Source organism: Engraulis encrasicolus, chromosome 5 (genome assembly GCF_034702125.1).
Source record: "Engraulis encrasicolus isolate BLACKSEA-1 chromosome 5, IST_EnEncr_1.0, whole genome shotgun sequence".
NCBI classification, from domain to species: domain Eukaryota; kingdom Metazoa; phylum Chordata; class Actinopteri; order Clupeiformes; family Engraulidae; genus Engraulis; species Engraulis encrasicolus.
In genome coordinates this window covers 56,250,465-56,263,351 of record NC_085861.1, presented here as the reverse complement: position 1 = coordinate 56,263,351, position 12,887 = coordinate 56,250,465, and the positions used below count along the sequence as shown (strand labels likewise).

Here is a 12,887-nt window from a genome sequence, read left to right as displayed (position 1 = left end):
TCTGTATTAATTTACCTAATGTGAAAGACTTGCTAAGGTGGGGGCTCGTGGGCCCCGTAGCCCCTGTATGCCCCTCTTCTGATCCCGGCATCCCCAGCGACACCAGATGCAGACTGCAATGCACACACACACACACACACACACACACACACACACACACACACACACACACACACACACACACATGAATTACTTAGTTATTACATGAAATATTGAATTACACTTGAATTACCATGATTGTCTGTCTGCACAGCCTTTAAATAAGCCCTCGAATGAGTCTGTAGCACACAATACTCTGTAGCTATTGTAGCACAGACTGACAGTCAATTTTGCTGTACTTTTGCTGACAGTCAATTTTGCTGTACTTAACTACTTTCTTCCACCAAGGCAGCGATTTTGTTTGTAATCTCACTTTGATGCTCAATGTTTATCAACAACCTTCAAAAATCCTTCTTTTGTTGACAACATTGAGCAACTAATGAGTTACCGGTATATTTCTTACTGTTAAACATGGTCACACACATCAAAGAACATTGTAAAACCAATTAAGTGTCTGTTCAAGAGATTACTTAAAGTTCTTGATAAAAAGCCCATATGTCACCACTACTGTAACATTGTCAAGAAATATCAACTACTGGACTTTGATAGCTACCAGTTGTTTCTAGATGTCTGTCTCATATTTAAGGTTATGACTTCACGAGATAACACAAGAGCCCAGGCAAAAGGGGACTGTGAAGTTAAATGGTGTAGAACTAAATTCAGCCAAATGGCTTTCACTAGAGGAGTAAAGTTCTGGAATACTCTGCCAGCTAACATCAGACAGTGTTTCAACTTTAACACCTTCAAAGTGACTCTTAAACAATGGCTAAAAACTAATCAGACATACAATCATTAATCATTAGAATTAACATTTGTTTTACTTTTACATTTATTTTTACTTGTATTTTTACTTTACTTAAACTTTTTGTATTTTTCATGCACCCAATGTTTGTGTTGTATGTAAATGTCCTCTGTCGTGCTGTAGGCTAGTTTGTTTTCTTGTTATGAGTTTAAGTGTGAGTAGGCTACCTAGGACAACAGATGAAATTTATGCTAATTCTGGCATGTTTATATTGAAGCTCTCAAGCTGATGTATTGATTAATATGCATTGTCCTATCCAAATAAACAAATGAATGCATGAATGAAAAGCTGCCAATCCCTTGTAATACAAGTAGATCCGATATTGAGGAAGGAACATTATAGAGCTTCATCATCTCAACTTCTCACAAAGCTGATGTGTTGGTAACATAACAGCGCCACATCGTATGCTGTTACATGATTCTAAGGCCACTGTTTAATTGAATACTCTATTACAGAGGTATAGCAGAGAAGGCCCATTCCTCAAGTATTAAATCCATCTGTTGTTTTTAATTTCCTGAACAATTTTAAAACCGACTTTCCTTGATTTCCTTCAGGATAATTTAAGTATCTATCCAATCAACTTTTGTCTACAACTGAATCCGACCCCTTTTAACCCGTTAAGACACAGGTTTTTGAAAAGGCATACAACAGCACAAGACAACGGAGCCACACAGTGCACACAGTCTAAGGTCTACACAATATCACCAAAGAGGACAGAAGAGATGGAAGTGTACAAAACGTGGAAGGGGATAGAAAAGAACAGTGAGGAGAGAGTAGAGAGGATATACTACACACAGTATAAAATACCTGGAAATGAGAGACTCCTCCTCTGCCTCCTCCTCTGAGGAGAGCTGCTGGGAGAGGGCTCCTTTCCAGAAGGGGTGTGACAGAAGTCCCGCCCAACTTATCCTGCACAGAGGCATCATGGGAGGCATGTGACATAGCAATGGGAGGCATGTGACATAACTTTTGAACGGATTCTTGGGATTTGTCCCAGATTTTTTGGGGTGAATGCTCTAGGGCAGGCTCATGAACTGATTCGAGTTTGGAGGTCAACACTTTCAAGATGGCTGAATTCAAGATGGCCGAATTTTTGTTTGGTCCATAACTTCTGACCGGGTGGATGGATTTGTCCCAGATTTGGTGTGTGAATGCTCTAGTGTAGGTTCATGAACTGCTTCGAGTTGGGAGGTCAACACTTTCAAGATGGCTGAATTCAAGATGGCCGAATTTTTGTTTGGTCCATAACTTCTGACCGGGTGGATGGATTTGTCCCAGATTTTGTGTGTGAATGCTCTAGGGTAGGTTCATGAACTGATTCGAGTTTGGAGGTCAACACTTTCAAGATGGCTGAATTCAAGATGGCCGAATTATTGTTTGACCCATAACTACTGACCGGGTGGATGGATTTGTCCCAGATTTTGTGTGTGAATGCTCTAGGGTAGGTTCATGAACTGATTCGAGTTTGGAAGACAACACTTTCAAAATGGCGGAATTTTCATTTGGCCCATAACTTCTGACTGGGTGGATTGATTTGCCCGGTAACACCTTATTTTAATGGTTCACCATTTCAGTGAATCTACCATATTAGGTACAGTGTAATAACCAATGTAACAATATTTAATACCATGTAATACTAGTGTAATACCAGTGTAACAATATGCAATATCAGGTACAGTGTAATAACGAGTGTAACAGTATGCAATACCATGTAATATAGGGTAATACCAGTGTAACAATATGCAATACCATGTAATACCACTTACGCACAAACACATGATGTAAGTAAAAAAAAATTATTAAATATTGTTACACTGGTTATTACACTGTACCGAATGTGGTATATCCACTGAACCATTAAAACAGTATTACCATTTGCCCCATTTTTTGCTTCATTTTCACAATAGTCGTTTGGTTTTAAGCCTATGCACGTCATGTCACGTCTGTATGTATCATATACGTTTACGAAATGGTGGACGGGAGTGGTAGGAATGATGGGGGACTGGAAGCGTCGCGTTTCGGGGATATACCTTAAGCAGTCGAAGGCGACTGCACAGGCAGTCTAGTTTTTCGGAGCGAACAACGCGTTTCGCCCAGTACGTCATCAGGTTCGACACACTGGGCGAAACGCGTTGTTCGCTCCGGAAAATAAAGTAAAGAAAAGTAAGCAGTGTGCGGTATCTTTTGAATTTTGTTCATTGATTCACCTTCTCCTGCCTCACACCTGCACCTGCATTACTGAGGGCTTGTGCACAAGGAACTAATAAATGGGGATCAGGATACAAGCCAAACTAAAAACCTAGGCATTAAAAGATATTTTACTTTAAAAAGAAAGCTTGACAGCAGGGGTGTCAAGCTGACCTAATGCTGTACAGGGGCACAGTAGGGCACCGAGAGAAAATGGAAGTGCGCAAGCAAAAAAAATCTTTTTTGCAGTTATTTATTTTAAAAGGCTTGCAAATTAATGATATCATTGCAAGTAGTGCATGTTGTGCGCTATTTTGTGCGCATTCTGCAGATTACTCTGTATGCTAAACTTGAGCTGAATTCCAAGGTAGCAAAGTTGTTGTTGGGTTTTTTTTTTACTCTTACTGGGGAACAGCAAATAAATACCCAGGCACATAAATACCCCTGTAAAATGGGTCTGGCGACACCCCTGCTTGTCAGGTTTCTGTGTAGACAAACATCCTATATTGCCAGAGTGCAATTACCTGTGAAACAGAGTCATACGCATAATGTTTGATTTCTCACCTTTTCTGAGGATCTTTCTGTAGCAACTCAGTCAGTAGACCCTGGAATTCTGGACTGGCTCTTGAGAAGCTGGCACCTTTGACAACACATTATTCCAGCATTTATTAGATGTTAGACTTCCAATTCATTAGTACAATATTTGAGGAGATCCAGTATACAAAATTGATTTTAGAACCTTTTTGTTGTGGTGGCGAAGGGTCTTCATGCAAAATGAGGTCACTTAAATCCGAGAACGTCTCGGAAAAGAATGGGGGACGGCCTACAAAACATTCAGTCAGGAGGTCAGTATATACAGTATGTATTAGGGATGCAGAACATATCCACATACACAATACAAGACAATATTGGGCATCGAACATATCTGTTTCAGTCTGATATGAAAAACGGTCCGATATTAACAACAACCAATGTTATATTACTCATTTATGCAGAATAGTCAATTGTATATTGTTCACAGAAGTTTCCAAACAGGGGGTTGTGACCCCCGTCCGCATATAGTTCTCCCTCATACCATTTTTTTTCTAGAAAAAAATAAATAAATTATTATTTAATTATTAATTATTTAATTATTTAATATTGGATATCCGTATTGGCCAAATGTTTCACATTGGTGCATACCAAGTAGTGTATGTATTCCAATTAAATAACTTCACTCTTTTAATAGAGGGCACGTCACCTGTAAACATCTCATAGAAGACACAGCCCAAGGCCCAAAAGTCACTGGAAACGCTGTTGGGCTCCCCTCTGATAACCTCCGGGGCACAGTACACAGGAGAGCCTACGGCAACCCAGAGGGACCAAACTCAGATCTCACAGTGATACTGAATAATGTGAAGGTGTACCTACGTGTACATTACTCCAAACGCAAAGGTGATGCATGAAATGGTCATTCGCTTTTGACAATCTAGTAATCCATCGACCAGTGCAATAAAATGAATTAACATAATTAAAAATCTAACAGACATTTGGCAAAACACTACATAAAACACAGACAAGATGAGAAAAACTAGCTAGTATTATTAATGGTGCATTACACAACAGAATTATTGGCAATGTGCCTCAAACTTATGCTTTAATTTGTCTGCTCTTACTGCAGTTCTGGGTCTAATTTAGTCTATGGCAACTGGATGCAGCATGTCAAGCGAGAAGTAAATAATTTGTCATATTTAAGTGCATAAAACTCTGTAGTATTCAGCAAAAGAGTTGGTAGAGCGCTACTAGTGTCCCTCAAAACCAACTGGCGCCGAAACGCGTTGGTGTTTTTTAATGCATTTGCCCCTTAAATAAAGTTTGTTTTTTTACTACATTAACCAACTGAAGTGCCTGGACCAAGGATTTTTTTCCTTTTGTCTTTTCTGTAGTATTTGGTTGAAACAATCCCACTATATAGTATTTGCACATAATATATCATTGGCTTTATGTCAATATTTACTATAAAAGATGACCACCTGAGTAGTCGAAACACAGAATGTGAGAGGGGATTCAAAACCTTTGCAGCCCCAAAGCATGTTACCTTGGATTCGGTTCTTTATATTTTTACTGAGTTCCATTTCTTTGCTATCTCCAACCCCTGTTTCGGCAGAGAGAACGAGGGAAAAGAACTCTTCCAGGCTTTCACCCTCAGCTTTGGCCAGACAGAAATTGGAGTACTTTAGAGTACCAGGACCGTCCAGTAAAACCTGCAGAGGAAGACAAGAGGCTTAGTGAGGCTCACAGAATGGAAATCTGCCTACTGAGGTTAACAGAATGGATGAATTAGCATAAGGTTCAATATCAGTCCAATGATGACAAAACTATTTACCTCCGCCAAGGAGGTTATGTTTTTGGTCGCATTGTTTTGTCTGTCTGTCTGTCTGTCTGTCTGTCTGTCTGTCAGCAGGATAACTCAAATGGTCGTGAATGGATGCGAATGACATTTTGTGTAGTTGTTGGAACTGGAACAATGTGATTAACAAAAGGAACAAGTGAGTTTTGACATTCCAGTTTCTAACTCCACAAAAAGAAGGCAGAAAGACTTGAAAAAAATAGAGTGAAGGGCCGTACACACGTATCGCTGCTATTTACTAGCTTCTCGCTTGCTGGCCTACTCGCCTCTCTTTCATAGAACGTTTGCTGAAAGTTCCCGCGGCTTTAACTGCCAATGAACAGGCGAGAAGTACCAAACTCTGCCCTTCAATTGGTTACTCGCTTACTCGCCTAGCTCGAAGATAAAATGTTTTCAACTCGGGATCCGCCCACATCGCATCGCTTGTACAGTACTTGCCTACTCGCCTGCTAGTCTCGCTGGAACACATTGACATTCTATTGAGTTCATTCGCTAAGCGAGTAACTAGCAGCGACGTGTGTGTGCGGCCCTTTAGACAGTCAAATGTTCTATCAAACAGCTTTCTTGGCGGAGGTCTGCACTTTTGTCCCGAAAATTAGACTATTTTCTATACAATTGTAATGAACAGACACGGACAAGAGTAGTAAGGTTTTACACTTTGGCCAAAGGGAGAGGAAGAGCGGAGCGCTTTTCAGAGAACGAGCTCTGTCTCATAGCAAACCGATCTTGACTCTCCCCGAGTTTAGCAAAAGCAAGAGTTTGTATTTCACAATTGACATAGGTGACAGCTGCCAAACATGGCTTTTCCTATTTCTAACATGTGATGTCTAGTTTCAGGATGAGAGCGCTTGTTTAGTTCAGCATTTCAATAGCCTATCCTCTATCAGTTCCGTGTTCGTAAAGGTCTTGCTCTGAACTATTGAACTTTCTACAGAACAGTACAAACTGTACATTTTTTACTGATGTTAATAACAATTTTAAAACAGAGATAATAATTATTCGTACAACTTTCTAAGCGCATTTCTAGTTTTATCATGTACAGTGCCGCCAGTTACTATTGGCACCCTTGAAGTTTAAGTACATTATGGGACATATTTCCAGACAGCAAATAATAAGGTCAACCATGATTTTTCTATAGATAGCTTGTGGTTGATACTAATATAAAAATAATCAACAGCATTAAATACTAAACTATGAGAGGGAAAAAATTGAAGAAGGTAAAGCTCCCTGGATCACTGGTATTGGCACCCTTTACTGGATACCATTGTGGAAACCTAATTTGACGCAAATGGGAATCACCTTAAACGACTTGCTTTTGCCCATATAACATGAATTAGGCAAGGAATTATGATATTTGTGTTTAAATAACCACATGATACAGCTTGTGTGTCTTTCACCAATGTGAAGACAGAGGACCTGCCTGAGGACACCACAAATACTATTATTTGCAAAAACAAGACCTCAAAATAATAAAAGGTCATCTCAAAAGACCTTGGTATAACATTTTCAACACTGTGTTGAGTTATTCAGAAATCTGCCAAACATGGAGCTGTAAAGAACATCCTTGGATGTGGAGGGTAGGGGAAGAAATTATGATAAAAAAAAGTATTTGGAAGTCGGTCAAATAATGAAAAAACACAGGGGCTAACATCTACAGACCTGACTGTCAACTTTGAACTGTTTTGGGTAGTTTTATTTCAATAAGCACCCCGTGTTAAACACTACACAAAGTAGTGCCTTTTGGTTGGAGACCAAGGCAGACCACATTGCTTAATAAAAGTCATAACAGGGAACACCTGACGGCTGTATGAGAAAATACCGGCATAGCACAGCCCTTTTAAGAATGTTTTAAGGTCAGATGAAGCAATAGCACAGTTTTTCAGTAACTTACACAAACAGCATGTTTGCATACTCTGCAAGAAAGTCTTTAAGGAAAAGGACACCCTACCAAAAATCAAGCATGGTGTCCGATCCATAATATTATGTCACCCCATTGTTGCACCAGGTATTGGAGGCTTTGACCGTATCACAGGTATCATGACAGGCATCATGACATGACAGGTATCATCATTTACAGGAAAATTTGTAACCATGGCAAGAACACTTGGTTTGAGTTGAACATCATGTGCACTCCAGCGAGACAAAAACCCAAAGGACACATCCAAATGCACAGTGGATTGGTTGTAAAATGAAAGAACACAGTCATTGATGAAAACCAAAACCTCCGGAGGCTGCCATTGCTGTCTAATAACCCTTGAAGGAGGGGTGCCAATATTCCTGGACATGCCCTTTTTCGTGTTTTTGCTTGAAATTACAAAATGCATTTGGAAATAAATACTTGGCAATTCTAAATATCGTATAATGTTCAATTAAAAGATCCTGATGGTGAAAGTTGTGTATATTTCCATGTATTTATGGATATATTGCACACTTTGTAAATAAAATTAAAGGGTGCCAATAGTAACTGACGGCGCTGTATCAGCATAAATGAGTGGTTATACAGTGCTCAGCAATAATGAGTACAGTCCTTTTGAAAAGTAACATTTTGGACAATATTTCAATAAACACAGACATTATCTGCCAAGAGTAAGTTTAATACACCAGATTACAACAGAAAAGTAAGGTCAACTAGGCCTAGGGTCATTCCATGTCAATTCACACGCCTTCCTCACATGACCCTCTCCGATTTACCGGATATCTCACATACAGGTACCTTTTGATGTCAATTGAAAGAATACCAAGTATTAGCACCCTACGGCTAACGGTTTGCGGAGATGTAGCCCTCCAAAGTTGGGGTGCCATGCCCACTTTTCAAGCCTGTGAATTGCATACAAAATTTACAAGCAGATTTTGACACCTCTGGTTTTAGTTTGAAGGAAGATACAGGCCATGGCCCCTCAATATGACCCTGGCTACCAGATGATGTACTTACAAATAGCATGCCTTGATTATTTTTGGCTATATTAAGCCTTCAAAACTGAATTTGTGAAAAGCGTGATGAGTCTTGCCATTTTGGGGTTCCAGATCTTGGAAACTATGTATGCTTTGGAAGTTATAATTGATTTTCCATCATATTTGGGAACTGTACAGTGTATTCCAAAAAAAGTAGGGCACTCAGACTTTTAATGATGGAATAGGAGGGATTCAAAAACAGCTTTTGGACAAAATGACCTTATGGTACCCTCTACTTCAGGCCTCAAATTAACCATGTGGGCACTTGATGACTGGAACGCCCTTTTAAACCCATGCACTGTATCAAACATTCAAGCTTCGAAAAACTTTGTTTTTGGTTGGTCCTGCACCATCTAACAAAGTTCTCCACCAGTCCCCTGTACTGCCCCTCCTGCCCATGTACATCCCACAATGGCAGTGTCATCTGAGAAGAGCTGTTTGCGTTCACGAGACAGGTGATCTATGCACACAAGAAGAGTAGCACCATGGCTGAAGCCTGTGCTTCCAAGTGGAAGACCACGAAGAGAGTCTTTTATCTGTCTCCCTTCAGATCCAAACAGTTTACGCCAAAACTGCCTTCTTGACAACTACTTACCGTACCTACAGCGCCACTCTACACTGGCAGGCAAGAATGCTGGAGACACCTTTTGGACATAGTCCAACCAATTGTATGGTGTGGTGTCCTGTTTCTGCCAATCTTCTACTGATGGAGTTGTCATCCTCCAGAGCATGCCCATGTCAATTAGAGAAACATAGGGTTCTTCAATCACAATATGTTGGAGGGAGACCTTCTGGATGAGCTTGCTCTTCTGCGTCTTCCTCTATATGCCATTGGGGTTGAATAAGGCCACACATTCCTCAACAACACAGTCTTCTAGCAGCTCTTCACACGTTTGACTGTCTTCAACCAGGTTGGTGGCTGCTTTGAGAGAACTTCTTTCCATTTCAGCAGCCCTTGCCTTGAGTGCCTTGTAATAATGTAAGGACTCTCAAAGTGAAATACCATCACTGCATCTAAAGCTATCAACAAACAATGCTAAAACATTGGCCAAATTGTCAAATAATATTTAAAAAGCCAAACATTGTGAAAATCGCCCACCTACAAGCCCACTACGACTCATAATGTGAGGTATTGTGTGCTTGTAGATCAGCTATTTTCTCAATATCTATGTATGAGGAATGGAGCTACACAAATTGGGGGGTGCCCAGTCCAGTTTTGGGGAGTCACGGCCAAAAAAGGTTGAAAAAGACTGTTCTAGATGGCAGCCATCTTGAATTTCATGGTCAAAACAAAGTTGTATTCAAAATGATGTCAGATTTGGAATCCTCATGGTTGACTTGCATGAAAAAGTGTCTTCATACATGATTCATTCAGATTAAAAGTTATTTCTTAGAGATGGCACCGGACGTTTTGAATTTGCTTCTCTAGCAAAAAATGCCGGGATTTTTGGAAGGGACATGGGGGCTAAATCTTTTCTTGAGGGTCCATAGAGGTCAAATCAATCATCAAAACACCCTTGCCATTGCCTGGTTAACACCAGACCTAATCACACGTGTGACGTTTGTCTTTCAGATCGAAACGATTGTGTAGAACTAAAGGCAGTATGGGAGTTCCCAGGCTACCCTTGCCAGAGGATGGTCACGGAACCTCCCATTATGACCCTACCCGACTAATCAGCAGTTAAATTCTCATCAACCACAAACCTTGATCTTTTTTACCTCTCAGATGACGTCTGCATAGCCTACTTGTAATTTTACTGGCAGCCATCTTGAATTTGAAGGTCAAAAATAGGTCAAATCAATTAACCTACATCATTTGTGAATTTCTTGCCCCAAATAGTCTCAGAAACCATGTATAATGCACCACTGTGGGCAAAATCATTAAAAACCAAATTTCCAGCTTGGCTGGCAGCAGCCATTTTGGACATAGGGCTCTAAAAAAAAATGTACCCACATTTTTGTGAGGGGCACCCCGGCTCATTTTTTGATGACAAATCCAGTGAGAAACGAACATTTCCTCTACACGGTCACGGAACTTCTATAAATTACCCAACTAATATAATAATATAACTTAAATTACATTTTTTTCCATTTTTGTGAAATTATGCTGGAGCAAACGTGAGTACACCCCTATGTTAAACTCCCGTAAAGAGGATCATGATCTGTTTCAGTAGTCACAGTACATGTTGACAAGCATGTTCCTTTTGGTGAAATTCAACTTCCTAATGTTGACAGTAAGGTAAGCGTACCCATTAAGCCCATGTACCCTTTAAGCCCACTTTCAACTTTGAGGTCAATTTAAAGAAAGGGAAAAGGTGGATTTTGTTGTTCATCACCCTATCCAATTAAAGGGTTTAGTAACTGACAAAATGTTTTTTATTGCAAACAAATCACATTTTTTATCGTTGAGTTATCTCCGTCCAAGTGAATCCTGTCTCAGGACTACTGAAGAGAAGTCGCCTCAAAACTTTGCTGTTTTGGGACATGTCAGAAATCATAGAATTTCAGTTAGTTTAAGTCAACTGTTTTGAAAATACTTTCATATTTAGTGAACTAAGAGGTAAATATAATGATTTATATATATGTGTGTGCATTGTTTTGCTAAATTATAGCATTTCCCTTCAAATGGAAAGATGTGTTTTATGAGCAAGCAAACGCCGATATTTTCTTGATACAACCACACACCATCTTTATCTTACTCTACCGTAAGACTTAAGGTGGTTAGGTCTGAATTGTAAGCATATTCCAGTTTGTTTGGCATTGATCTTTAAAGAAATGCATCATGAAATGTTTTGTGGAGCTGATTATTTCCATAAAATAGCTTTTTGTATAGACGGGCTTAATGGGTACAAGGTGGGCTTAAATGGTACACCCCATTGAAATGCATGCAAGCTGGCATGCATGCTAACCCAAAAATGCCTTTGAGGAACATATAAAGTGCTGTACAATCTCAAGTTGTTGGTTAAAAAGGCGTAATGTAATGAACTAACAATAATCAATAAGAAAAAATACATTTCTCTGTTTGGATGAAGAATTTTATGAAGTATATGAAGTAAGAGATGCTGTAATATTTAATTAGGTTTTATGCATTATTTTTTGAGCAAATCTTACGTTTTGGAAGAATATTTTGGTCTGAAACCACTTATGCCATGTAGGTTACACTGTTTAACTCAACTCACAATCCTCACCAGGTATTTGGATAGAGAAATAACTAAATGAGCTTATTTGGAACACAAGTGGGCTTAAATGGTACCAATGGTACCATTTAAGCCCATTCAGACTTTTCACTTTTCTCGTAAAAAATCTTCATATTGTACTTTGAAATATTCATCAACTCATTGATAAACATTGAGGTGAGATGTAAATTTTACTATTTAACAAATCATTTCACAAAAAATATCTGAATATGATTGAAAAATCAAGAAATGTAGATTTTGGTGGGCTTAATGGATAAACTTACCTTATTCATTCAGCCCCAAACCACATCAGTCCCACTACCACACATGACTTTTTTGTTGATCATGGTCTAATCAGAGACAAATAGACTGAGGATGTGGATTGCTGGAACGTCCTGTGATCTGATGACTTCAAGATAAACAAATTTGCTTCAGTCAAGCATGTGTGGTGGTAACCAAGTGAGTAGTACAAAGAAAAGTGTCCCATGCGAAGTCAAGCATGGTAGTGGGACTGACGTGGTTTGGGGCTGCATGAATGCAGTCAACATTGGGAAGCTGAATTTCACCAAATGAAGCATGCATGCATACATGTACTGTGACTACTGAAGCATATCATGATCCTCTCTTTGGGAGTTTAACATAGGGGTGCACTTTTGCACCACCACAGTTTTACAAAAATATGTCATCTAAGAGACAGTATTAACCTTGATTTTCTCATGTACGCTTAACAGAGGTTGTATTGAATTTAGTCTATGCACATTTTGGAAATAGCTAATATTGTTCAAAGTGTTACTTTCCACAAGGTGTGTACTCATCATTGTTGAGCACTGTAATAGTTGAGGCCATCTAAATGTGTTGCTGTTCTATTCAATACATGAAGAGTATGCCAGTACCAAATCCTGTTAAGTTTTATCCTTCAAGCATTTGTATAATATTTGCATAATTGTTATTTTTTGTTAAGTGGACAACACAGAATGGATGGCAAGACCTTCAAATTAGCTATGATATACCCGGTCAGTGTCAAAAAGTAGTGAAACAAAACATCAGGTTGACAACCACAACAATAACATCTATGACACACAGACAAATACCAATCCCACCCTATAGATGTTTTATTAACAGCAGTAGCCTAATAATGTGCACCTCTCAACAGTGGACCGCTTCACTACTCACTAAAAAAAAACCTTTTAGGCCTACAACCATAGTACTACACTACGGACATTACGGAAAATCTTGAGTAATACATTTACAACACGGTCATTGCTATTCTGGTAACAATGAC

The 12,887-nt window shown here is 39.3% G+C and overlaps 1 protein-coding gene across 1 annotated transcript in view; it reads right to left on the bottom strand.

The window, feature by feature from the left end:
• Positions 1–12,887, bottom strand: part of ulk4 (unc-51 like kinase 4) — a 141,514-nt gene that overhangs the window by 126,332 nt on the left and 2,295 nt on the right. The window contains exons 5-10 of the mRNA XM_063199756.1: positions 5,166–5,331; positions 4,329–4,430; positions 3,828–3,911; positions 3,653–3,728; positions 1,709–1,810; positions 16–113 (exon numbers count right to left, since the gene is read on the bottom strand). Of these exons, the coding sequence (XP_063055826.1) occupies positions 16–113; positions 1,709–1,810; positions 3,653–3,728; positions 3,828–3,911; positions 4,329–4,430; positions 5,166–5,331 (628 nt within the window). The remainder of the gene's footprint in view (positions 1–15; positions 114–1,708; positions 1,811–3,652; positions 3,729–3,827; positions 3,912–4,328; positions 4,431–5,165; positions 5,332–12,887) is intronic.